Below are 27245 nucleotides of genomic sequence, written 5' to 3' on the forward strand. Positions count from 1 at the left end.
TAAGTTTGAAAGGTAATATTTTAAGGAGTAGCTTAAATGTAGAAGAATTTTTCATAGCCTGTGGTTAGGGGAAAATTTTTTATACCTAAAAAGGAGAAATTATTGGGCAAACAAGTAATGATTTTTTTTTGTTCTACGAAGGAAACCAGGAATAAAGATAACAGACAAATGATAGATTAAAAGAAGAAATTTGCAGCATATAAAACAAACGATGAACCAATACCTAGACTCCACAAGGCACTCCACCAAAAGAATAAGAAATGGAAAAAAAATGGAAACTGAATAGAAAAATGGGCAAAGGTAAAGGATATTAATTAGACAGGTCTATTTTGAAACTCATTTGCCCCACAATTATATGACTAGATCCCCAGGCTCACAAATAATCATAGCAATGCAAATTAAAACAACCATGAAATGCTGCTTCAACCCATAAGTTTTGGGAAAAATTAGAAATCTGGGCAATGTCAAGTACTAGCAGGAATTTATGAAACTGAAACCTTTATGCGTTTCTGGTGGAATATAGATGAGCACAGGAATTATGAAGAACAGTTTGCTAATACTTGGTCAAATTCAGTTCACATAGATCCCATGACCCAGAAATCCTCCTCCTTGAAAAAAGAAGTGTGTGTGTGTGTGTGTGTGTGTGTGTGTGTGTGTGTGAAATTCTTAAAATAGACCATAAGGCCTGGATGAAGCTGTTCATTGCAGTATTGTTTATGTTGGCAGTGGTGTCGACTTCTTAGCTGTTCAGCACTAGTGCAATGTATAAGTTCAGTAGAGTAGGTTTACGAAGTGGAATCCCAGCCACAAGTGAGATGTCCATCCAGCAACATGTATAGACTTTAAAATCATGGAGACTCTGAAAAAGAAATCTAACAGATAGAATGAGATCATGTGCACAAAACTGCTCATGCAAATTAAAATAAATATTACACATAAAACAACACAGCATTATTTATAAGGAGACGTACTTAATACAGTAGAGTAGGTGTTTACAATTGAGTGGAAAATGAGGATAAACAGAAATTTTTAAAAATCTTGTTGGAAGAAACTAATCACTTGATTGTGGATTCCTTTCCTTCCTTCTTTCTCTTCTCTCTCCCTCCTTCTCATCTTCCTCTTTTCCTTCCTCACTTCCTTCAACTGATGTTAATTGGATGCCAGAATGTGCAAGATTGCATTTAGTGCTATGGGGAAAATAAAGATGATTCCCATGTTGGCTTGGCTTTCAGGGATCTTAGGCAAGAGTCTAAAGTGGATGTACCAAAAGCTTTAGCAGCAGTACTCTGTCCCAGAGTTAATACTCACAGACAACTTCCCTCTTTGTGGTAAAATCAACAAATGCTGTTTGGATGTGCTAAGAAATCTCAAAGATGACAGCAACACTCAGTAGAATAAGTAAGCCATGTGTCTGAGGGCAGAAGTGTCATGCTGCTGTTGCTTTCTTGGGGGACTTTCCTGATAATACATATGCATAGGTCTCAAATGCAAATGCCTACAGGGACCAGGAGAAGATATAAATGGGTGAAGAGGGTCTCATGTAAGGCAGTAGGGAGAGATGGGGACTGTGGCAATATGAAGCCCATATACCTTGACTAAAGTGGGCAGCCTCTGTGCACCTCCAGCTAATTGTTGCTATGTGGGAATGGGGCAATATCCATCCATTTTCAAGAGAAGCTAAAAATCTAGATTACTATGAGAAATTGCCTCATTTTTAAATACTGGCAACTACAACTATTTCTAAACCCTGGAAGAGCCAAACAATTCATTCGTTTGTTTTTTATTAGAGTTGTGGGTTTACAGATTGATCATACATAAAATACAGGATCCCCGTATATTCCCCTAGTATTAACACCTTGCATTGGTGTGGTATATTTGTTATATCTGATCAAAGTACATTTTTATAGTTGTGCTATTAACTATAGTCCATGGTTTAGCTTAGGGTTCACTGTTGTGTCATTCAGTTCCATGGAATTTTAAAAAATTTTATTCTAGTAACATATATCCAACCTAAAATTTCCCCCTTTTAACCACACTCAAATATGTATTTCAGTGCTACCATCACCACCATCCATTACCAATACTTTTCCGTCATCCCAAATTCAAAACTCTGTACATTTGTTTCGTTTTTAACTGGGTATGGTCTTTTAGCTAAGAGTGTGCTGCCTCTGATACCCGTGCTGTTTTTTGCATCATTGTATAATTTTTAACCTTAATTTGGTTTGCACACACGAAAGGCTGAACGGAATTAGTTTGGATAAGATGCAAATTATTGACCCCTATAATCAGGCAGCAGGCTCAGTGTTTGCTGTTTGCTAAGCACCACACCATATGCTTTGATTTATTAGGAAATGGGGCACCTAGGCCTCATCCTGGAGAGTCTCATGGCTTTGGGGGAACATGAAAACAGGCCTCCAGGACACATAGACAAATGGGAACATTTAGAACCCAAACACTTATCAGGCTAAGAAGACTCAAACTCTAGAAATTGATTATGTGGAATTCTCTCTTTTCAGTTTAAATATATGTATGTGTGTATGCATGCAGGTGTGAATGCTTTCTATGTGCCAAATCCTTATACAAGTGTGTTCTTTAAAAAAAAAATTACCAAGTATTTCAGGCATACAGAGTTGTGTAGTAAATAATACAACAGTGGTGTGCCTGCCACTCTGCTTACCAAAAGCGATTGGGAAGCTCCTCCTGCCAGATAGAAAATATTTTTGTCTTTGTGAACCCTAAGGTCTCCATGGCAGCTTCTCTACTTTGCTGTTGTAGCATGAAAGCAACCACAGATACCATATGAAATAATGAGCAGGGCTGTGTTCCAATAAAACTTTATTTATGGAAATTGAAATTTGAATTGCACATCATTTTCACATCATGCAGTATTCTTTTTTTCCTCATCACTTAAAAATGTGAAAGCCATTCTTAGCTTGTGGGTCGCACAAAAACAGGTGGCAGGCAGCACTTGGTCTGCGGGCCACAGTTTGTATCCGCCCCTGAACTAAAACGTTACATACACCGCTGAAGCCCCCCTAGAGACCCCTTGCCAAATTGCATTTCCCTACTTCCTCAGAGTTAGCCATTCTGCTGAAATTGGTGTTTATCATGCCCATACCTATTCTCATTGTTTTATTACATGTCCCTGTATCCCAGTAAGTATGTAATGTTGGTTTGTCTGTTTTGAACTTCATAGAGATGGTATCAGACTGTGGGGACCCTTCTGCCTATTTGCTCTGTCGGTGCTTTGTTTGGCGAGCTGTCCTTTGTGCAGTGCAGAGCTCCAGTTCAGTCTTTTTCACTGCTATATTGTATTCCACTGTGTGAACACACTGTAATTATTCATCCCTAGAGTAGCAGACACACGTTTAGGCTGCTTTCTCCAAAGTCCATTCTTTACATGCATCAACTCACTTAATCTTCACCCTGACCTTGTCAGGGAGATACTTTGATAATGCCCATTTTCTGGGTGAGAAAACTTTAGGCTCAGAGTGGTATGGTAACTTGCTCAGGGTAGCGAGTAGTGAAATCGGGATTTAAAGTCATCCTTTTCATGACAGAATGTGAGTCTATAACCACTATACCATCAATCAGTTCTTTGTGTCTTATTAATGCAGTGATCACTGATCCTACTAAGGATAGCCTTGTGATGCTCATATGCTCTCAATAAATTTAGGCTTTCTCTGAGAAAAGTTTGAATTAGTGTTAAACATTATCAGTTGTAGTTTAATCCTTTGAAAATTGCTACACCACATACTATGTTGGTAGATTAACCGTGTTGGGTAGTAACTACATTTCCTAACCACAGTGAGTAGAATTTTAGGAGGAATAATTATTGACATGGTGCTAAGAGTTGGAGAAGTTTCCAGTAAAAAGTGAGAAAGAACTAGGAGTCTCGTCCCTATCCCCCCTCCACCCCATAACATTTTATCAAAAGCACAAATCCTTTGGGGGGGGAGGTCTGTGTTTTCTTCTTTGGTAGGGGCCACAGTGATGGGCTATGGAGTTTTGCTGCCATTAGGACTTGTTAAATGTAGCTGACACCTTTTTGAGCCCTTCTCCATCTGTAGAAGTAATGCATGTCCTTTTCTATCTCTCAACCACAGTAAACTACAAGTTCTTCCCAAACTTCTCCCTTCCTCTGCTGGGAAGTCACCCTAGCTGGCTCCAGGTCATGCAGACAACATTTAAGAGACCTTAATGTAATTTTTCTAATGGCAAAATACGGCATGAAAGAGGGGAGAGTTTTAATCAAGTGGGTGTATTCTCCAGAGGGGAATAAGTACTTCATTTTAATTCCTCATTTCCCTTTGATGAAAACTTTAGTGAATTTTTATTATGTAGAATTTATAAGAAGGCTGGGTTTAGGTAATCAGCTTTAATATTTATACTCTTAGGGAAAAAATGGGAATCATTAGTAAACATACATAATTAATGAATAAATTATATTTTCCCTTTGTTTTCTTTCAGGTACAAGGAAATGCTAGAACTAGTGATCTCACCCAGCCTTACTGTAAACAGCGACTGTCCAGATAAACTGAAGCTTAACCGAGCTGAGGCTGATGTCCAGACCTTGAGTGACATAGAAGGTAGGCCTTGTGGTGTGAGTTTTTGGGGGCCAGTGGTGGTTCTCACCCTGCAGAATATAGTAAGTGGGTGACCGCCTTCAAAACATGTCCTTTCTAAAGTACTGTCATTGTAACAGTTTCTCTTTCTGCTGATTAAATTGCTGCTTCTATACTAAAACTCTGATGTGCATCATTAACATTTTTGACTAGTCATTAGAAGTAAAAATTGCACTTATTCGCATTCTGAACTTCCTTTCCTGATCTCCAGTTCCGAGAAATGCTGACACAACCCCATGTTCTGAGGTCACGGAACGAGAGTCCCTTTCCGGTGTGCTGCCCTGGGTGTGTATCGCAGGCGCTCAGTCTCCAGCTCTAAGATCTGTCCCCTCAGCTCCCTCCTGCAGTCTCCTCATTGCAGGCATCTTGCTTTTGGGGGTTTGATGTTAGGACAAGAACTTGTCTGCCTTTTGCTTTCAGGTCGGGTTGGAGTCAAGGAAGCAGAGGAGAGTTAAATCTGTTTAAAAAATTATTGGCAAATGATGCAGCCAGACTAGTTTTCACTAGAACAGTTCCAGCTATTGTTTGCTCTGTTTGGGATCTGTCAGCCTTCCTGGTAGAGCTGGGAGTTAGCAAAAGGCATTAAGCTATTGTGTTTAACCATTGGGCTTAACCCTTTATTTGGCCAGCTTTGGGATTTGCTGCTGGGGTTCAGCAACTTGGCTGTCTCGCCTTTGCTGTCTGTGCTTGATGCCAGCTCGTGGGGCACAAATTCTATGCAGCTGTTGTGGAATCCAAAGGAATGTATGTCTAGTTGAATATAAAAGTCACAAGGAATTCACTTTTAAGCAAATTCAGGCTTCCGTGAGAAATTATTGCTATCACCGAGGCAATGTCATTTCACATGCATGTTGATTATGAAGCTGGAACAATCCTGCTAGAAGTCCCAGGGAGGATCTGGGTTCCCATGCTGACACTGGGTGGCAGAGAACACTCCCTTGTTCTTGCTGGCACTTTGGAGCATCCAGGTAAACCATCCTGGGCTCATTGGGAGTTTGAGAAAACTCATTGAGCCCTGTTCAAAGACAGCCATCCTTTACTTTCTGAGTAGAGGCACTTGGTCAACTTCAGACTGTCTTCATGTCAGAGCCGGAAGAGAGAAGAAAGGGTGTAGGCTGCTGAGCGGGAAAGATCCAAGTTGGAAACCTGGCCCCGTTGCCCCCTAGCCCAATTATCTTGAGCAAATTGTTTCACCTTTATGAGCCTCAGTTTTCCCACCTGGCAAATGGGGGTACAACAATGACCCACTTTATAGGGTGCTGATTACAAGGATTAAATGAGGTGCTGTTACGTCAAGAGCCTGGCACACCTTGGGGGCATGGTAGATGGTTAGCCTTTTATTTCATTGTCATACTCCTCTGAGTCAAATAACCATGGTGAGTGCAAAACCATGATTGCAAACTGGCAGCCCACAGCCAAGTCTAGCCTTTGAGTTACACCATGCTTTAAGTAAAAATGAACTTGTAAAAATTGGCAGAGTTTGCGTAAAACTCTGAATTTCTGGTTTCTCTTGAAATGCCCAAGGCTGTAGCAACACTGAACCCGCATTGCCACCTGGTTACCATTGGCAGAAGCTTGGGGGACGGGGGGTGCTGTCTCTTAGAAAAGGCATGGATGCTCTAGTCGCCACAGTCCCCGCCACTCCCTTTGCCCTTGACTGGGCTGCTTCCCTCATTTATGAGCTCTGCCTGGCCTCTGTAGGCATTTGAGTCTGCAGCACAGTAGCAGGCATAGTAGCTGTGAAAGAACATGGCCAATGTCATGCTTAAAATGGTGCCCTTTGGGAAAAGGCACCTTTCCATCCACACTCTCCCAGACACTGGGGAAAATGCTAGGAATTGACCCCAAGAAGTCAGACCACAAACCTTCCTAGGACTGTTTTCCTATCTCACAGTTGATGTACTCAAGGCAAAGAGCCAGCCTCTGGAATGCACTGCAATGATTCTGTGATTAATTTTTATGAGCACATAGTTTGTGCTGGGCACTATTCAAGGCAATATAAATCTATGTTAATTCTCTTCCTCTTTCTTCCCCTCATCAATAATAGCAAACACCTGGCACTTGCTCCATGCCAGGCATTACATGTATTAACTCATTTAATTTCCTCAACTCTAAATGGGTTCTATTATTAAGCAGGTAATAACAGGTACTACTGTTTGGAGCCAGGCAATCTAGCTCTAAAGCATATTCTCCTAAACAGTACATTGTACTGTTTCTCGTTTGGTTATAACAACCCTGTTAGGCTATGAGCCCATTTTACAGATGTGGAAACTGAGGCATGGGGAAGGTAAAAACCAGCATAGGGTCACAGAGCTAGCGGCAGAGCCAGAAATTGAACCCAGGTACTCTGGCTCCAATGTCTCCACTTCTAAAATCAATAATCTGCTTTCTGCCAAGCTCTTAAGAGTCTCTAGACCTCAGATGTCCAATTCCCCCACAGTGGTGGGGCCTTACCACTTGGAAGTGACTTGGAGTTGTCTGCACCCTTTCCACTGTCCTAGGGCAACAGAGACTTTGGGGGAGGGAGCAATGCTGTGGAGAGAAGTTGCTCCCAAGTTCAGAGAAAGCCTGGCTGGTGACATCATGTTGTACCCTGGCTTTTCTTTCTCTGCCCTGTGGGATGGCCCGTGAGCTCCCACGGCTCAATAGGGGCATTCCACTCTGGAGTGTGGGCCCTAAGTGCCAGGTTAAGCTGCTGGGACATTCATTCTGTTTTGGAGTCTTTATTGAGTGACTTCAAGTGCCCAGCACAAAGGAGGACCTCGGAGAGGCATGAGGCGTGTGCCCTCACTCAGGAAAATTCTGGCAGGGACGTGGCCCCAAGAAGCTCTCCACTGGCTCCCATTGCATTCCCAGCTCTCTCCACCAGTCATGGGGCTAGTGGCTTAATCTCTTAGGGCTCAGTTGCCTTGTCTGTCAGATGTGGATAATTATTGCACTGCCTTCACTGAGTTAATGTGAGGATGAAATGAGTTAAAACATGGAGAGGACTTAGTGTTTCTAAAGAGAGTAGAATAAAATCTAAATCCCTTACCCTTGACCACCAGGGTCCACTTGTCTGGCCCTGCCAGCCTCTCACTCTTAGCTTCTCCCCCTCTCCTGTTTCTGTTGCTCTCCTTGCAAGCATGATTCCACCCTCAGGGCCTTTGCACTTGCTGTTCCCTTGCTCGGCCCAGTCTTCCTGCAGTCTCTTCAGGACCTTCCCTTCATCCTTCAGCTCTCAGCTCGTACGTATATCACCTCTTCAGAGAGGCTTTCCCACAGAAAGGAACTGTTTGCACATTCATTCATTCATTCATTCAACAAATACTTGTTCAGCCATGTTCCCAGCATTGTTTTAAATACTAAAAAGACAGCACAGAAAACTGCCATCATGGAGTCTATACTGCTCTGCTTTTTTTTTTTTAAAGCTTTCCAGATGATTCTTTTGTGCACCCAAGGTTGAAAACCACTGTCTTAGACTCTGATGTCTTCCAGGACAAAGATAACTTTTTAAAAATATACACATACATACATGTATGTAAATTCCTGTTCCTAATTAGCATATAGTACCCGGCTATGGTGGGTCCTTAAAAATTATTGATGGATGGATAGACGAATGGATGAATATGGAGTGATCTTGAAGAATCACAGACAATTCAAGTTGATTTTGGCTGTGAATCCTTACTAAAGTTTTCCTAACTTCCCACCATCTCATTTCCTACACCATTTTCCAGTAACTTCATCATTGGGTTGTGATGGGGAATAAAAGCAACAACACTTACATGCAGCCCTTAGCACAGTGCCTGGCTTGTGGGAACCACTTGAGAAATATTAGTTATCGTTCATTACTATTCAAGGGAAAAAAATGGAATTTGAATTGTATCCTGTTTTCTGGAAGGAGGGGGGCAAGTTAGAGATACTAAGAAAGCAAAGCCGAAAAGGAAATTTTCCTTTTAAAATGCAGATGCGTTTTTTCAAAAGGCTATAATCTCATTAAGTGTTTCTGCAGAGAGGTGAAGTCACCACCCCACTGAACAAGCTGGGCTGTCATCCCTCCAGCTTCCTGCACCTCCTCTGCCTTGGGGGTGACAAGGTCTAATTTTCTGTTTCACTCTCACTGGTTCCAGCCTGTGGCCTGGTGGATTTGGATTCATTTCATCCAAGTCAGGTTGAGCTGCCCGGAGCTTGGCCCAGGTCCGGGCCCAGGAGCCACAGATCCGCTTCTCCTTGCCCACCTTTAAGCCTTTCGAAGCCGGCTTCTTGGAGGTCTCAGTGTCCTGAACAGCCTCTACCTGCACGGAACAGAAAGTACACTTTCTGGGATATTGGTTATAGTGTTGAGGAAACTGCCAGTCCCTTCTTAACAAAATAGAGCGCTGACTGTTATTTCATTATGTAATGATGCCCTCCATGGGTAAAGCATTTTCACCTGCAGTGGTGGTGGCTCACAAACTTCAGACGTTCTCCAGCTACTTTTGCCATATATTTGAATCAGCTATACTATCATGTGCTTATTAATTTTTCTTTAAACTGCCTTTTTTATTTAAATAAATTTATTTTTAAAAGGCTGACTTAAAACCAATTCCAAAAATGAGAAGTTATGACTTTGATAGTCTTGCTGTGATTCTAATATGCACAAAAATAAATTTGCAATGATTTCAGTAGAAAAGCATGTACATACCCCTGAAATCGTCACCCTCTGGGAAATGCTGGCCTCATTTCCTTCTGTCCTCAGCAACCCCCACGAGGGGCAGATGACTTGCCTGCGGTCACACAGCCACTCAGGAGAGTCGAACGGGGGCCGCACACTTCTGGTCTCCTAGTACAGTGCTCCTTCCTGCTTGAATGGGTTTCCCTCTCATGGTCCCTGGCATGGGAGCAATTTAACTCTCCCACACAAGGGAGGCTGAGCATTTACAATTTATAGATGTGCACCTTTCATCGCAAGGCAAAAAGACTTGCCTCAAAATCTTTCTCAAGAGAAATTGTCTCATTCTCAAAGGGGATGGGTTAGAAACAGCCCCTGGGCTCCAATTAGGCAACATAATAGCAACTGCTACTTTCAGAATCATTAGCTTCTCAGCCCTCCCAGTGAGAGGTGGAAAACGTGTGAACATTCAAATTGGGCACACCGATTTAAGTGGCTTTAGCGAGGGCCCCCGGGAGAGTGGAGAGCTAAGAGCTGCTCCTGGGTATTGAGCAGCTACCGTTCGGCAGGTACCTGCCTGGTAATCCCCGCTGCAACCCTGCAGATAGGAGATTTTGCCCCATTTTGCCAATGAGGAAGCAAACCAAGGCTCAGAGAGAGGTGATGGGCACAAGGTCACACAGCATTGCTGTAGCAGAGCCAGGACTTGAATTTGCATCTGACCGCTTAAGCCCACTTGCTTTTCCCGGAAAGAACACTAAATTAACAAATTTAGAGATTTGGGTCGTATATCTGCCCCAGAGTAGGGGCACGATAAGTATTTGTGGAATTCATGAATGAATGAACAAACTGTGCGTGTGTCTCACACACACACACACACACACACACAAGTGTGCACTCACGGAGACTCCGGCTTTAGTTTCCTTATAGTAAAATTAAGAGGGTTGGATCTTACACTTCACTCATTTATATCACCTTCTCAGCCCCAATATATGTTTGAGTTTGTAACTTATGGTTTGGACATTTATTTTTATGAATCTAGAATGATCATTTTTAGTAATTGGTAGTTCTGTATTAGCCAGTGGTCTGAACTCTCGCTACTCAAAATGTGACTTGGGCCAGCAGCAGCATTATCGATGGGGAACTTTCTTGAATCAGCGTCTGCAGTTGAACAAGCTCTCCAGGTGAATTCTTTGTACATTAAGGTTCCAGGTGCACTCGTCTGTACCATACACTGTCTTTGTTTGAACCCTGTTATAATTGTAATTATTACTGACTTACGTAATTATTTGTTTGCCCTTGCTCTCCGCCCTAGTCAAGTGGCTCCATGAGGGCAGGGTCCTCAACCTTCACGGTAGGGGTCATCCATGAGAAATATGACCACTCCGTCTGCTTGGTATCTTCCCCCACCCCCACCCCCCATCAGGGTCTGTGACAACTTTGTCATCATGGAGGGACTCATGACCACGGTCTATGCCCTCTCTACCCCTCTGGCAAACCACAGTTCAAAGGCCATGGTGCATGGCAACACAGGATATGACTCCTGGGGATGAATCTGGACCCGGCATTGTAGGATTGGGAACATCTTCTTGACCAAAAGGGAGATGCAAAATGAAACGAAATAAAGTTTCAGTGGCTGAGAGATTTCAAATGGAGTCGAGAGGTCACTCTGGTGGACATTCTTATGCGCTATATAGATAATATCTCTTAGGTGTTAATGTATTGGAATAGCTAGAAGTAAATACCTGAAACTATCAAACTCCAACCCAGTAGCCTTGACTCTTGAAGACGATTGTATAACAATGTAGATTACAAGGGGTGACAGTGTGATTGTGAGAACCTTATGGCTCACACTCCCTTTATCCAGTGTATGGATGGATGAGTAGAAAAATGGGGACAGAAACTAAATGAAAAATAGGGTGCGATGGGGAGGAATAATTTGGGTGTTCTTTTTTACTTTTATTTTTTATTCTTATTCTGATTCTTTCTGATGTAAGGAAAATGTTCAGAAATAAATTGTGGTGATGAATGCATAACTATATTATGGTACTGTGAACAGTTGATTGTACACCATGGATGATTGTATGGTATGTGAATATATTTCAATAAAACTGAATTTAATTTAAAAATATATATATAGATGTTAAGTCATTAAAAAAAAAAAAGCTATGGTGCTGCCCAGAGCGTCATCCTGGCATCCAGTGACACTGCCAAAGCTATGGGCACGGTCATCCCTGAGCTGAATGGGAAGCTCGCTGGCATGGCCTTCTGTGTCTCCACCCTTGGCGTGTCTGCCAAGGATCTGATCTGTCACCTGGAAAAAGCCGTCAAATACAATGGGCATCAAGAAAGTGGTGAAGTGGGCCTCTGGAGGGTCATTGGAAGGCATCAGGAAGATACAGGTTATCTCCTGTGACTGGCAGAGACACCCACTCCTCCACCTTTCACATTGGGGTGGCACTGCCCACAGCGACCACTTTGTCAAGCCCACTCTCTGGTGTGATGATGGTGATGTTTGACTGCAACAACCACATCGTGGACTTCTTGGTCCATGGAACCTCCGAGGACTACAGCACAAGAAGAAGGGAGAGTCTCACTTCCAGGGAATCCCTGCCCCACTTCCTCACACCGAGAATCTCCTTCCTTGACACAGTCCCACCCCAGGCCCCCTGGGGGAGGGAGGAAACTTCAAGAGCCTTACCTTATAATGTACCATCAGGATCATCAGTGAAGTGCACACCATCCTCAGCAGGGAAAAGAGGAAGAAGGAAGGAAGGATGAAAAGGAAAGAAGGAAAAGAAGAATGACAAAGAAAGGAAGGGTGCAAGGAGACCATTCCATATATAGTACCTTCATCTTCCAGGTTCTCAATTCTCTCCGAGCGTCCTGGGATGAAAAGGTTTGTTGTGCTATGGTTAAAAACAAACAAACAAACAAACAAAACAGGTAAAAGCCTGTGCTTTTCAAAACTCATGTAGTCTGCAAAGAAAAATTCCTTTGCCCTTCAAATGTCTATTTTGCCCTTGCACAGTCTTCCTGGGGGTTGCTGGGGAGGGAGAGGGAAGGTGTTACAGTTGGAAAAGGAGAGGGTGACTGCCTGTGTGGGGAGGGCAGCTTGCTCAAGAATTCAGAGGAAGAAGATTCGGCAAGAAAAGGAAACCCAGGTGCGGCGAGCATGCAAATCACGGCACAGAGGTCGGGAGGGAAGACGCCCGCTTCTCATTTACGGAACACCACGTTAATCTGAGCCCATAGGAGTGCTGTTTCATAGATTTAGATTTTTATGAATATTTACATATTTACTAAAGAAAACATACTCAAAATGTTTAATTCACTAAGTCATGTATTAAGGAACACACTTGAGTCGTGGGCTTTTACCAGTTAAGGGACTGTGGCTGCTTCAGAGGGAAGCCCCTTCTGCACTCCTGGGGGCGGGCGAAGGGGCGAGGCAGGAGGGCCTGCCTGGGGGCGCGAACCCAGAGTGGAGGAATTAGCATGGATGCGGCACCCACTGTGCCCCGGAGGCTCTCCTCTGCACTAGCCCACGGCTTTTATAACGGTGTTTTCAATGTGATGCATAGTAAAAAATATATGTTTACACAGTCATTCAGTACACACTCAGATATATACATGCATGCAGACTACTCATCCCTGTAACTGGAACAAAAGTTTCACACAATCCCTACTGACTGCGGGAAACACATGCTGATAAATCATCTATTCTATTTTTAAATTTCAGCTTTACCTCTCTAAATGGATGTCAGGACCCCTTCTGGACCCCCGCCTCCTGGATTGGGATTCCCACAGGCTCTGGCTCAGCAGGGGAGATGATTACGGATATGGACTTTGCACTCAAATAGCCCTGAGTTCACGTCCCAGTTCTCTTGCCCATGGGCCATGTAACTTGAGGAAGGCACTTCCCCTTTGGAGCCCCAGTTTTTCCATCTGTATAAGGGGGATTATGGTAGTGCCTACTTCATAGTGTTGTGAGGACTAGATCTGATCATGTATAGAAGTAGTCAACGTGGACCTGGCACCTAGTCAGATCTAAGGAATGCTAATTGCTATTACTCTGATTGTTGTCCTTGATTGAAAACCCAGACTGCGTAGGTCCACATCACAGATCCGCCCCTTGGGACCTGTGTGGCACTGGGTGAGTTACTTCTTCAAGCCTCTACTCCTCATTGGTAAAATGAGGACATTAATAGCATCTTCCTCACAGGGTGATTATGAAGATTGAAATAATCAATCCAGGTAAGGTATAGTCGATTCTTATTCATGGTGGTTTTATGAAGTCATCATGAACACTGAACTGGCAAATTATGGACCTTTACACCTAGAGTTAGGTTCCTGTGAACACATTTTCTTCATCTGTTCTGTTTAAAGACATGTTATTTAACATATATTGTTGATTCATTAACACTGAATGTGCCGGTTGAAACTGTTATGGACCCCAGAAAAGCCATGATCTTTAAATCCAGTCTTGTTGAATGGAATCTTTTGATTGAATGTTCCCATGGAGATGTGAATCACCCAGCTGTGGGTGAGATGTTTTGATTAGATCATTTCTATGGAGGTGTGGACCCCACCCATTGAGGATGGGTCTTGATTAGCTCACTGGAGTACTTAAGGAAGCTCAAGAGCCAACACAGATGCTGATGCTGATGCTTGGAGATGCTTGAAGATGCAGACAGAAAGACATTTGGAGATGCTGAGCTAAGATGAAGCTCAGAGTTTGCCCCGGAGAAGCTAAGAGAGAACCCCCAGATGCTTAAAGAGAAACACCCTGAGAGAACAAGATACACAGGAGCTGAGAGAGAGAAGCTAGGAGATACAGAAGCCCATTTTGGCAAAAGCCGTTTTGAAACCAGAACCTGGGAGCAAAAGACCAGCAGACGCCAGCCATGTGCTTTTCAGGTGACAGGTGTTCCAGACACCATTGGCCTTTCTTCAGTGAGGGTATCCTCTTGTTGATGCCTTAGTTTGGATACTTTTATGGCCTTGGAACTGTAAATTTGTAACCTAATACATCTTTTCCCTTTGTAAAAGCCAGTCCATTTCTGGTATTTTGCATAACAGCAGCATTAGCAAACCTGAACACTGAACTCATGGCTATGGCACTGTAACTCAGGCCTGAATAAAGCTTATCTAACACACATATTTTCCCATAAGGCACATCACAGCCTTTTTGCAGTTAAGAACACTAGACAGCACTTCAGCATTACATTTGGAGGACATTTTAAGCAGCCAAATCATCAACAAAGAGCACAAAAATGCAAATAATATGACACTAAATATATCTTGTTTATAGTATGAGAGCTGAAACAAGAAGGCACAATGTTGTCTTGTTCCATCTCAGCTTAGAAAGTGCATGTCAAATGACTCAAATTTTTCTCTTCTCTGCACATGTCCATGAATGACTGCAAGAGCTCCATCAGTATTGATTTTGGGATTACAAATAACTTTTAGAGAGTAGGAAAATTCACAAATACAGAATCCATTAATAATGAGGATTGACTGTATTTAGAAGAGAGCTTGGTAAATAACCAACACTAGATAAGAGATAGAGATCATCATCATCATCATCTTCTCATTTAATCCTCACAGCATGCTTGTAAGGTAAGTGTTTTTATCCCCATGGCACAGGAGGGAACTCAGAAGTCTAGAGACTCTAAGCAACCTACCCGAAGTCTGATAGGTTGTAAGTGGTAGAGTTGCAATTGCAACTTGTCTGTCTGAGCCTTCCAGCTCAGGACTGAGAGGCTCCAAACTCCTAGGACTTTGGAGGCATTTCTCAGGAGGCACAAGGACACTCAAGCTATTGCCTCTCCTACCAGGGAGTGCAAATTGGCAGGTTAGTGCATTCTGTCCCCGTCAGTAGAGTCATTATCCAATATTTGCTAAAGATGATGCAGCACAAAAATGCTTCCAATGAACTGTCCATTCATAGAATGAGAACTCTCACAAACATCTCTGCCAGCTTAATTCTGTCACTTTGTTGTCACCGCCTGCATTGTCTGTCTCTTGCTGATGGCTGGATGTTGTAGGTCCAGTGGAACAGCCTAAGGCAGTTGTATCAGGAGCTCAGGCCTCTTCCATTCTCCTGGCTCCACTATCCTGGCCTAGGAGATGATCCAAGATGTGCCTTTGCCTAAGTACTGGGGCCAGCCCCACATGGACCTCAGGGACTGAAAGGGGTTCTGGGGAGGGTATCCAAAGGAATATCAAGGTGTTGTCGTCAGAAGAAGAGAAATGGATGTTGGATGGTCAAAGCCACCTGTTGCCTACTTTCTGGGATTCTTGGTGTTGCCTGTGAGGCAGGGAAGGGAGCATGATTCAATCCAGGGGTGGAAATGGCACCAGCTTGGGAGTCAGGACACCTGGGTCAGGTCCCAACTGTCCTGCTGGCTGGTCTTTCTGTCTCTCTGACCCTCGATTTCTCCATCTGTACAGTGGGCAGGTTCCACTCTGATGTTTTGAGATGCTATAGATTCTTTACATGTAGCTGGAGAAAACATGCCCAGAAACGGTTCTCGAGAGGGAGACTGCTGAAATGTTTGACCTCAGATCCACTTTTGTGGTTATGAAAGTCCCTGGCAGTTCCTTCCGAAGTCTCTTCCTGCTTAAGCCGATGTCTGAAGTCACAACTTTGGCATGATAAATCCCTGACAGCTAAAGCCCTTCACATTTTTCTTTTTCCCCTCCAGGCATCACCAAATCGGCCCCTCTGTGTGTGTCCCAGCTCTTTGCAAGGTGAGTACCCTTGCCTTATCTCCCTCATACACTCTCTCCTTTTTCTTCCTTGAAGGATGGAGGTTCTGGAGCCAGACTCCCTGGGTAGGAACCCCGGTGCCGACACTTCCTAGCTGAGTGTCCTTGAGCAAGTGACTCCATCTCTCTGGGTCTCAGGCTCCTTATCTGCAAAGGGGGACAGTCCCAACGCCTGCTCCGCGAAATGAGCTAAAACATGTAGAAAGCTCCTAACATGGTACTCAAACAGTGCTCCAAGAGAGTTAGCTGCTATTTTGCTCTTTCTTCTCTTGGTTCTTTATTTTGTCCTTCCATTTTCTTTCTTTCCTTCCTTCCCTTTACTCTCTTTTCCCAAGCATAGACTCTCAGTTCCTCCCTCTCTTCTTCCCTGTCTCTCCCTTTTTCCCTCCCTCCTTCCTTCACCTTCCTCCACCCTCCTTCCTCTCCCTCCTTCTTCCTCTCTCTCTCCCTCCTTTTTCCTTCTCCTCCCTCCCACTCCTCTTCTCTATCTTCCCTGCCCCTCCCTCCCTCTCTCCTGTTCCTTACTCTAATTTCCTCTCCCTCCCTCTCTTTCATCCTTTCTCCTTATTCCAAGTGTTCACCCAACACTTCTCAGTGCCAAGCCCAGCACTGGGCCCCAGGGACTAGAGGACTATAGCACAGTGCCTGCCCTCAGAAAGCTTCTGGTCTCTTGGGGAAAACAGACCAGTGGATCAGAGATCTCAGCGCACTGGCGTAAATGCCCCACTGCAGAAAAGCACATGGGCAGTGGGAGCTCGTTGGAGGACAAGCCTCCCCCACCCCAGTGCTGCCATCGAGGAGCTGCTAGTGGGGGCCCCCCACAGTGGGAGCAGCCTGATGGGGCTGGTTGGATGGTCCACATGCCCCTCTGTCAGCATCTGGAAAGTTCCTTCCTTGCCAATACTGGAGAATCTGTTTTTCTTAGTTTTCCTTTCCCTCCAGAAGATGTTTCAGGGGGTTGTTAGTAGCCACTGAGGACTGTTAAAATCTACCTAAGTTTTTTTTTTAAGTCCTTGGGTTAGAGAACTCCCCGTCTCTGAGTTTTAACTTTAGCCCCAATTTAATCAGAGTTGGATAAACTGATTTTGATGGGAAGCAGGAGTTGTTCATTTCAGATTTCTGTCTTCTACTTCTGCTGAGCCCTCTGCACTGGTCTGATGACAGTTGTGTGCTTCTGGGCACCCCACAAAGCTGGAGGATCAACTGGTGAAACATCTTCCAGTTCAGGCATCTCAGCTCAATTTAGTTTCCTGTGCATTTTGGAGCAAGTTCCCCCAAATAACCCTTCCTCACACTAGCAGTCTAAAGAAAGAAGGGCATGAGGCCATTTTTATGTATAATTCCTATATATAAAGTCACCTGCCCTGGTCTTCATTTGTAGGAAGAACTGTGGAACCAATAGGTTTTAACTAAAATGATGTAACCAAAATGGAATCGGATATGGGTTTGGGAATCTCAGCAACATTTACTAGTAAGCATTCCAGTTAGAAGAGTTAGATGGAGATGTCAAGTTGCATTTGGCTCTAGTAATAGTGCCCAGGTTCGTAACCTAAATGGTGAGGGCGGCAGAGTGGGGTGGTTAGGGGTGTGGCCTCTGGAGCCACAGTTCGAATCCTGTGTCAGCTGTGTGCTTTCTGCATGTTACTTTGTCTCTCTGCCTCTGTTTTCTTATCTGTAAAATGGGAATAGTGATAATAACTACCTCCTAGGGTTGTTATAGTTCTTGGAAGGGTGAAATGGGCCAATCCATGTAAAGTAATTAGAACAGTGCCTGGCACATAATAGGCACAAGAATTGTTAGCTGATTTATCTCTAAGTGAACTGGGCCTGAGTGGGAGTGTTGCAAACAATCTAAAGGAGCGGCCACTACTCAAAGCCAGCTGATGGTGACTCTCAGGAACACAGACTCACACTTGCCAAACCTTCTGCTTTCCAAGAGAAGGTGGCAGTAAGGCATGCGCATGCATGTGTATGTGTGCAACCTCCTGGTTTTAAAATATTGGCAATGATTTTGAATTAAAAAACAAAACCTGTGCTGGTCAAAAGAAATATATATCCATGGATCCATGTACTGGATATGGCCCCTGGGCCTCCATTTGGCCAGTTCCACATTAGAACAACTCGCTGCAGAATTGCTGCCTGTAGGGCTGGGTCAATCCCAGTCCTGTAAGTGAGAAGTAGCAAAGCCTCGTGGTTATAATCACGGTCTGTAGAGTCAGACTCCTGAGTTTAAGTCCTAGATTTATCGCTTTCTGGCTGTGACTTCAGGTCTCTGAGCTTCAGATTCCTCATCTCTAAAATGAGAGGAATAAAAAGCCCCAAACCACAGAGTTGATATGAGCATCTGATGAGATAACATGCATGTACTGGGTGTATTTGACACAATTCCTAGCCCATAATAAGAACACAATGATTGGTAGCAGTTAGTCTATTACAAATGTTTTAAGTAAGTGGCCCTTTAAATCTAGGCACTTCATGTTATTAACCATGGAGTGCAGCATCCATTTGGTCTCTTTGGTTCCAAGCAACAGAAACTGACTTCAGCTGATGTAAGCCCAAAAGGAGTTTTTTGGGGGAAGGTCTGGGGTAGCTCACAATGTAGCAAAAATAGAATAATCGGGCCTTGAGAAAGTCTGAGAATAAGACAATTCCTAGGATTCCAGCAGTAGGAAGGAACAGTCTCTTCAGGATGTAGCCGTTGGAATAAAATATTTAGCCCAAGATTAAAATTCGGAGGAAATAAGTCAGACTGGATAATCTTGCATCATTTGCCCATCTCTTGGCCCAAAACAGGGCATATTGATTGACAGTTCTGTCAAAACTATAGTCATTTGGGCAGTCAGGATGGGATAGGCTATGCTGCAGTAATAAATAAACTCTGAAACTTCAGTGACTTAATGCAACAAAAGTTTGTTTGTTTGTTTGTTTGTTTTATTAACACACATAAAGTCCAATTTGGATCAGGGAAAACTCTCCAGGGCACATCTCCACCACCCACTGACTTAGGCTCTAGGATGCTTCCATACTGTGGCTCTGCCATTTCAACGCTTGCCCCCAAAAGGGGAGAAAGGGCAGAAGGGTCACGGGGATGTTTTTGCTGACCAGGCCCAGGAGTGGCTTACAGCATCACTTCCCATTCTCTTGGGTAGATCCCTTGAATCTAACTGCAAGGGAGACAGGAAATGTAATCTCCCTAGTGACCAGGAAGAGAAAAATGAAATGGGATTTGATGAACCCATTAGTTGTTTCAGCCACAGAAAGAGTAAATACCCAAAGGAAAGTGGTGATATTGATGCCAGAATAAGAGGGAAGGGATGCTGGTCCGGGCTTGGCGATTTAACTTTTTCTCTCCTTCCTCTCAGACCTTGCCCACGTGTCCTGCCCAGCCAGCCCGCCACCATCATGGCAGCCTACGGCCAGACCCAGTACAGTGCGGGGCTCCAGCAGGCTGCTCCCTACGCGGCCTACTCCCCTCCAGCACAAGCCTATGGAATCCCCTCCTACAGTGAGTACCAGGCCAAGCCCTTACTTTCCTCCTGGGGTCCCCAATACCATGGTCTTTCTCACACCCTAGTGCCCCAGTTAAATGCACAGTGATAAATGCAGCCAGTTTAATTTTGGATTGGAGATGGAGGGAAAGAGGAGACACTGTAAATGTGGCTTAAATTTTACAGACTATATCAAGACTTCATTTGATTGCAAGAGTCAGAAACCCAACCCACACTGGCATTGGGAAAATGGAAATTTAGTCATTCACGTAACTGGGAGATCTGGTCATACTACTGACATCAGGTATGGCTGGATCCAGGTGCTCAAGCAATAGTATCAAGAATTGGTCTCTCTGCTTTGCTTCGTGTGGGTGTCAGTCTCAGGCAGGGCTTCCCTCTGTGTTGGCAAAAACAGCCCTAGAAATTCTGGTTTGCTGTCTTCACAGTTTAGCAACTCTGAAGAAAAGAGAGCCACTCCTTTCCAGGACTTCCTGCATAGACCCAGGAATTTCTTTGACTGACTCACATGCCCTCCCTGACCCAGGCACTGGTGCTGGGAGGAGGAAATTATTTGGATGGTCACAGTGGGCCACATGCCCACCCATGGTCATGGTACCAGGGGTCGGGTCAGCATCACCTAGAAAAGCTTATCAGAATGTGGGAAAAGGGTGAGTCCACAAAGGAGGAAAGTGGGCAGGCAGAAACCACGGATGGCCTCTTCAGATGTCCTTCCCATCCACCCAAATCCATGGTGTCCAGTGGAAGGAGAGCTGGATGGGTGGGGCAGGAGCTGCCTCTGACTTCTCCTGGCCTCCAGTTTCTTCAACTGTAAAATTAATATGTTCATCTCATCTTCCCAACTAGATGGTGTTGCTTGAGTGCAGAGACTGTATCTGTATTTTTTTCCTCCCTCTCCTCCCTTCCGATCTCTGCCCTGTTTGTTCATTCACTCATTCATTCATTCAGCCTTGGGTCACTTGCTGGGCATACAGTGGTCCGCCATGCAGAATGGGCCCTGACTTCATAGAGCTCACTATCTAGAATAGAAACTGAAAACTGAAGGCTGATGGGGAATCTGGCCTTTGATGTTTTGTTTAACCTGAACAATAGGTTTTACATTTTAAAAATTAATTGCCAAATTAATTTTCAAATGGGAAATTTTTACATAAACATTCATATTTCCAGTGTCTTAAAAAAATCTTTTTAAAAGACAGAGATGGTGCAGCACAGGGCACCTTTTTCTGTGTCAGGAGAGGTGGTTCCGAGCAGGGCTGGCCCGGTTGGCCTCAATTCTCCATGGCCCCAACCCTGCCTACATTACAAGATCTGCCTGGCCCCTGAAGATATTTGAGTTTGCAGCCCCTGGCCTAGAAAAAGATAAGGAAAGTTTTTAAAATTTTTTTAGTGTTGTTTTATTTTAAATTATGATGGGCAGTATAAAGGAAGAGAAGAAGGTTGGAAGGGAGAAGATAACAAGAAAGACTTAATCTAGGTTCCCAGGCCAGGGAAGGCCTTTGAGATGAGCCACTAATTCAGCTGAGCCTGAGAGTGGATTGTGGGTGAGCACTGGAGGGAGAGTATTCAGGCCGAGGGAACTGCCATGGGAAGACCGGGAGATGGAAGGGAATTTGGTATGTCCTGGAAGAATTTTAGCTGGAGCCTGGTGGGAAATGAGGTGGGCAAGGCCTTGGAGGCTCTGGGAAGGATTCTGGATTTTATTCCAAGGGAAATAGGAAGCCATGGGAGGGTTTATAAGCAGAGAATGATAAGATACAATTTAGGGTTTTTAAAGATCCCTTTGGTTGCTCAGGGGCGGTGGATTGGAGGGTAGCAAGAGGGAAGTAGGAAGGCCACTTGAGAGACTACTGAAGCCAGGAGAAGAGAAACAGTGGAGGCCCGGAGCAGGGCAGAGACTGTGGACAGACAGAAGTGGACCCAACAGTGACTCTAGAAGTAGAATTGGCAGGTGTTGTGGGGTCATCAGGTCAGGCATTGGAACGGTCACTGAGGTTGATTTCCTGCCACTCATGTTGCTTTATGTCCACTAATCCTTTAATCCCCACGTCAACCCTCTGAGGAAGGTCACATCATTATTCTCATTCAAGGGACAGAGAAGCAGAGGCTCAGAGAAGGAAACCAGCTTGCCCAAGGTCTCCCAGCTGGTTGGTGGCAGAGTTGGGATTAAACCCAGGCAGCCTGGCTACGGAGGGCACACTCCTGGCCCCTGAGCTCTGCTGCCAGGGCGTGCATTCCATAAATCCTGGGGAGATTACCTTTGACAGACCTTGGCCAACAGGTGCAGGCATCTTTGCTTAACTTCCTTTCCCTCCTGTGCCTGAGGACTTAGGATACAATCACGTGTATTCCACCTGGCTGACAGCCAAGAAAAATGAAGCCATATTATTTTTCAGCATAGAAGAAAAAGCTAACCCTATTCCCAGACAAAACATGGCATCAGCTGGAAATTAATTTGGTTCAAAGTTATTTTACTGTCTCAGTTACTTTCAGGCAGTCTGTTCCCTGACAATAGAGGGGTAAGGTACTAACAGCACATGTTCTGTAGCTCCCCCACCTGGGTTCACAGCCCACTTCTTCCCCTTGCTGGCTGTGAGTCTTCCGGCGAGCCCCATCACCACTGATCCTCAGTTTCCTCGTTTGTACTGTGGGAGTCACACTGGGGCTGGCCTCCGTGGGGTTATTAGGAGGATGAAATGAGATCATCTGTATCCGGGGTCAACTAGCTTTTCCTGTAAAATGCCAAATAGTAAATATTTTAGGCTTTGTGAGCCACTGAGTCTCTGTTGCAACTACTCAACACTGCTCTCGTAGCATGAAATCAGCCATAGCTCGATCTGTAAACTAGTGGGTGTGTGTGTTCCAATAAAACTTTATTTACACAAACAGGCAATGGGCTGGATTTGGCCTGCAGGCTGTAATTTGCCAATCCCTGATCCCTTTAGGGCTTACCTCTCAGGGCCCAACCTCGGGAAATGCTGTATGAATGCCAGTTTGATCGGTAGAGGCCAGGGTGCCACACAAGCCCAGAGTGTCCATGTCACTGAATAATAAAAGGCGGGATAAAAAGCCGTTTCCCTTCACATACGTCTGTGCCTGAGCAAGCAGTGTTTGCTCATCGTCTGGACAAATGTTGTTGAGTCTTGTTAGGAAGCTTTTTCATTGCTCCTTGGCAAGTGACATTGTTTACATTTGCTTAAATAGCTGTAGGGAAATGACACAACTGAGCCAGCTAGAGACAGGAGTTAGGAGCATGGAGTATTTTTTTCTCAGTTCATTTTGCAATATTTAAGACAGTTATCAGAGCAGAAAGAGTACTACTACAAACACTCATGAACTGACCATTTAACTTAAAAAATAAAAAATACAAGGAAGGTACCTCGCTTTCTTCGTAGGGATACCCACACCCCTGAATTTGAGGTTAATTATTATGGATTTTTTTTAATGTAAAACAAGGTAAACAATTATTTTCTGTAAAGGGCCCAGTAGTAAATATTTTTGGCTGTGCAGGGCACACTGGCAGTCTCTAACACAACTATTCAGATCTGTCCTTGTAGTGCAAAAGAAGCCATAGACAGTAAGAAAAAAAAGGATCTTGATTGTGTTCCAATAAAACTTTATTTATAGAAACACACAAAGGGCCACATTTGGCTTAGACCATAATTTGCTAATTCTGACCCCTGATATAGAGTATTATTTTTAATATTTTAAAATTTTATATACATTGTATTTTTAGCATGCATTCTCTCAAACAACCATGTGAAGGCCCCATGAGTGATGTGAACCTTTCTCTTTTACATTTATGGTACATTCGGTGGAGGGGCAGTGTTATCCAAACGGATACAGAGGCAGTGGCTCTGCCGAGGTTTCTAGAAGTTTATGAGATTAACTAGAAGACCTAGGGGGAGGCATCTTGGTTCATTTAGTGCTAGTTCTGCGACCTTACACAAGCTCAGTTTGGAAGCTGATAAAATTGTGCTGTCTTGCCCTAGTAGCTCTTCTGTGGATGACAGAGAGCATCCTAATCATGTGTCCTTTGTGCTTCTTTTTCCTCCCTTCTAGGCATCAAGACAGAAGATAGCTTGAACCATTCCCCTGGCCAGAGTGGATTCCTCGGCTACAGCTCCAGCTTCAGCACCCCACCCACTGGACAGAGCCCATACACCTACCAGATGCACGGTCAGTGTGTGCTGCGGCCCCTCCCAGCCCAGCTCCAAGTCACCACCTGAGTTAGGTGTCCATTCATTCCTTCATTTATTCAGCAGATTTATTGAGCACCTACTATGTGCCGGGATCTGTCTTAAGTAGTGGGGACAGATTAGACATGGGATCTTCTCTCATGGTAGTTACATGGCACTGGGGAGAGAAATTGGCAGTAAGCAAGTCAACAAATAAATCAGATGATTTTGGATGGGGTTGAGTGCAGTGAAGCAAATAATCATGGTGCTGGGATAGAGAGTGATGAGCATTTGGGAGTTGGGAGAGGAATATGTAATGTCAGGGAAGCCTTTTGGAAGAGATGACACTGGAACAGAGACCCAAAGGGTGAGGCAGAGCCAACCATGTGCAGACCTGGAGGAAAAGCATTCCAGGTAGAGGGAACAGCCAGTGCAAAAGCAGTAAGGCAGGAAATGCCCTGATGTATTCGAGGTACATTGAAGACTTGATGTATTCAAGGTACAAGGAACAGAGGCCAGTGAGGCTGGAGCAGAGTCAGGGCCCAGGGAGGAGAGAGTCTTAGAGATGTAAAGGGCTGAAACCTGCAGGTTCTTGTGGGCTGTGGAAGGAGTTGGCTTTTATTTTGAGTGGGATGAAACAGTCAAGTCCATTGTAGAGAGACAGAGAAGTGCCACATGGTGGGGACAATGGATAGGCAGGTAAAGGAGCTATTCCAGGCAGGAGGTCCAGGGCTCTGCATCCCCATATGGTGATATTAAAGGGAAGAATAAAATCCAGTGTGTGATCTCCCACCCCACATACCCTGAGGAACTGGCATGCTGGATTCTCTACCCTTTTACCATTCAATAATTCTTTCCCTGCTCCAGTACCCATTGGGAACATGTTGGGGGTGATGCATGGAGAAGAGGGCTATTGGCAGGGACTATGGGGGGCCCCATCCTCATATTTTTCCTTCTTTGAGGAAACTAGTTAAAAATGACCATGAAGAGGTTAAAAAGTACTAAGCAAAAATGAAGATGGTAATGACAAGGTAGTAAGCAATGGCAAGGGTAGTTTCCTTAAAAATATATATATATATTTGCAGGTATTGTTCTATCTTTTATATTTAAATTTTTATTAAGGAAAACAATAAAAATGGATGTCAAGGGCAGCCTTTCAGGGAGAGAAATTGTGCAGAGGCAGCAAATGATCTTAGGGGTGCACGTGGAGAAAGGGGGTGATTGGCTTTAACACCCAGCCCTTGGGTCGCTTCCCTGTAAAGGTTGGCACCAGAGCAAGTTGGTGAGATGGTCAGCTCATGGCGTCCAGACTCTCACCGCATGCCAGGGGAGGCGGTGTGAATTATCTCATACAATCTTCACAACACTCCCAACTGTTAGTGTTGGTATTATTCCCATTTTGCAGAAGAAGAAACTGAGGCATAGAGAAAATTACTGATTTACCCAATATCAGGGCAAGGAGTTAAGATTTCACTGCAAGTGCAATGAGAAATGGATTGGATCAAGTCCACTGGGCGTCTGGTGGAATCACCAGAGTTCCAGTAACCATGGTACTCTCCTGACTCTTCTGCTTCTGCTGTCATCTCCGTCTCCCTGACAGCGGCCATTCTGAGTCCCAGTGAAGGGTGTAAGCAGCTGATGCTCATCTCTAAGTGGGGAGTGAATTATGGCACCAAGCCCGATCATAAAGGCTTGTGAAGACCCTGACTTTTGAACTTGCATTTGGGTCCTTCTCAAGCCAGTTTCTTTCCAGCTCTGCAAATACAAACTGAACTTCCTGCCTCAGGGCTTCTAAAACTAGACACTTACAGCAATACTGTCTACCCTTCCTCATTCTGACACACCCCGGGCTGCATAATAAGTGGTTTGAGTTACGTAGGAGTGGCTCTTCATTCGTGAATTCATTCATCCACTTATTCATTCATTATGTATTTATTGAGCACCAGTTTTATGCCCTTCACTCTTTTAGGCACTGGGGTTACAGAACACAAGTGAGACGACTGAATTTCTGCCCTCATCAAGAGAGTTAGACATTAATCAATGAATAAATAAATAGATAATTGCAGATTTTGATAAAACCTTTGAAGGACTAAAACGGGGCAATGTGATGGACAGTGACTAGGAGAGCGGTGATCAACGTTAACCTGGTGACTAGAGAGACCTGAGTGATGAAAAGGAGCCGGCTACGTGAATAGCCAGGGAGAGGGCAGTCCAGGCAGAGGGGGCAGCAAGAGCAAAGACCCCCAGGCAGGAAAGAGGTCACAGTGTTATCTGGAGTGTAGCGGGTAAGGGGAGATGAGATCAGAAAGTGAAGCAGAAGCCTTTGCTGGACCAGGATGTAGAGTAGTGTCTTTCTTTCTCTGGTCCTCACAGCAATCACATAAGGTGGTACCTTTAGCCCTGTTTTACAGTTGGTGAAAGTGAGGCTCAGAGAGGAGAAATAACTTACTTGCCCAAGATTGCAGAGAGCCAGTAAGTGTGAAGAGCTGGGATTCAGGCTCAGCTTTCAAGAATAGAGCCTGTGCTGTCTTCTCTAAGTACTGACATTTTTGGACTACTTGTGGATGCCTGGCACTGTCTTGAGCTCTGTGCATACAGCCCAGCCTTTAATTCTCCTGGTAGCTCTTTGACTTAAGGTCTATCAGGACCCTCATCTTACAGATGGGGAAACTGAGGCACAAAGTGGTTAAGTAACTTGCCCAAGCTCACATGGTTGTGGTGGTAGAATTTGAAGCCAGGCAGTTGTGCTCCAGAGCCCAGGCACATAAACCCTACATCATCTTGCCCCTCCAGGCTCTAGTAGATCCATCTAGAAAGTGATTCTCCAGGATGAGCCCTGGCCTGGACACCCCCTCCACTCCCCCGACTCCCACCCAGCACTTCACAAATTCAAAAAAGTCTCCTGCTCTGTTTCTGTTCGACCACAGGAATAATCCAGGTTATTTTCTTATCGTCCTCACGGTCCAGATGCCAGAAGGGCTACAGCAGCAGCTGGGCTTTGTCCCAATTAACTGCCTTAAGTCCAAAGCTAATGGCCATAAACTGCTCTTGAGACAGCCCAGGCATTTTGCAAGCCTGGCATATTCCTCCCTAAGTTAAAAAAAACATGCACACACAAACACACAGAACACTCACACACCATGACCATGTGCTTCCAATTAACTTTTTTTCCCAAGTCATTCCAGAGGAGAAATAATCTCTCAAACTACTCTGTGAGCACTTGAGAATGGAAGACATTGGTCCAGCTTAGTTTTTTCAGAAGAGGAAAAGGAAGAGGAAGACAGAGACATTGTGTTAGGGCCAGAAGTTCTGACTTAGAGCTAAATTGGTCCCATGTGTAGAAGCTGGGATGAGTCTCTTTATCCTCGGAGAATTAAAATCCCAAACCTGTAGAAGCAAAAAGGACCCAAGTGTGGCCCAACCCCATCATTTTACAGATGAGAAGGCTGAGGCACTATATCAGAGCAACTTGTGTAAGGTCACAGAACAAGCACTAAATGAACCAAGATGCCTCCCCCTAGGTCTTCTAGTTAATCTC

The 27245-nt window shown here is 44.4% G+C and overlaps 1 protein-coding gene across 2 annotated transcripts in view; it reads left to right on the plus strand.

The window, feature by feature from the left end:
• Positions 1–27245, plus strand: part of EYA2 (EYA transcriptional coactivator and phosphatase 2) — a 261616-nt gene that overhangs the window by 79351 nt on the left and 155020 nt on the right. Inside the window, exons 1-4 of one of the 2 annotated variants that reach the window (XM_037811466.1) lie at positions 4471–4589; positions 15963–16008; positions 19389–19531; positions 23592–23708. In XM_037811466.1, the coding sequence (XP_037667394.1) occupies positions 4481–4589; positions 15963–16008; positions 19389–19531; positions 23592–23708 (415 nt within the window). In that variant the 5' untranslated portion in view covers positions 4471–4480. Of the gene's footprint in view, positions 1–4470; positions 4590–15962; positions 16009–19388; positions 19532–23591; positions 23709–27245 lie in introns of those variants that run through there. The other variant, XM_037811465.1, reaches the window with a different exon arrangement.

The sequence above is a fragment of the Choloepus didactylus genome, chromosome 19, assembly GCF_015220235.1.
Source record: "Choloepus didactylus isolate mChoDid1 chromosome 19, mChoDid1.pri, whole genome shotgun sequence".
Taxonomy (NCBI): Eukaryota; Metazoa; Chordata; class Mammalia; order Pilosa; family Megalonychidae; genus Choloepus; species Choloepus didactylus.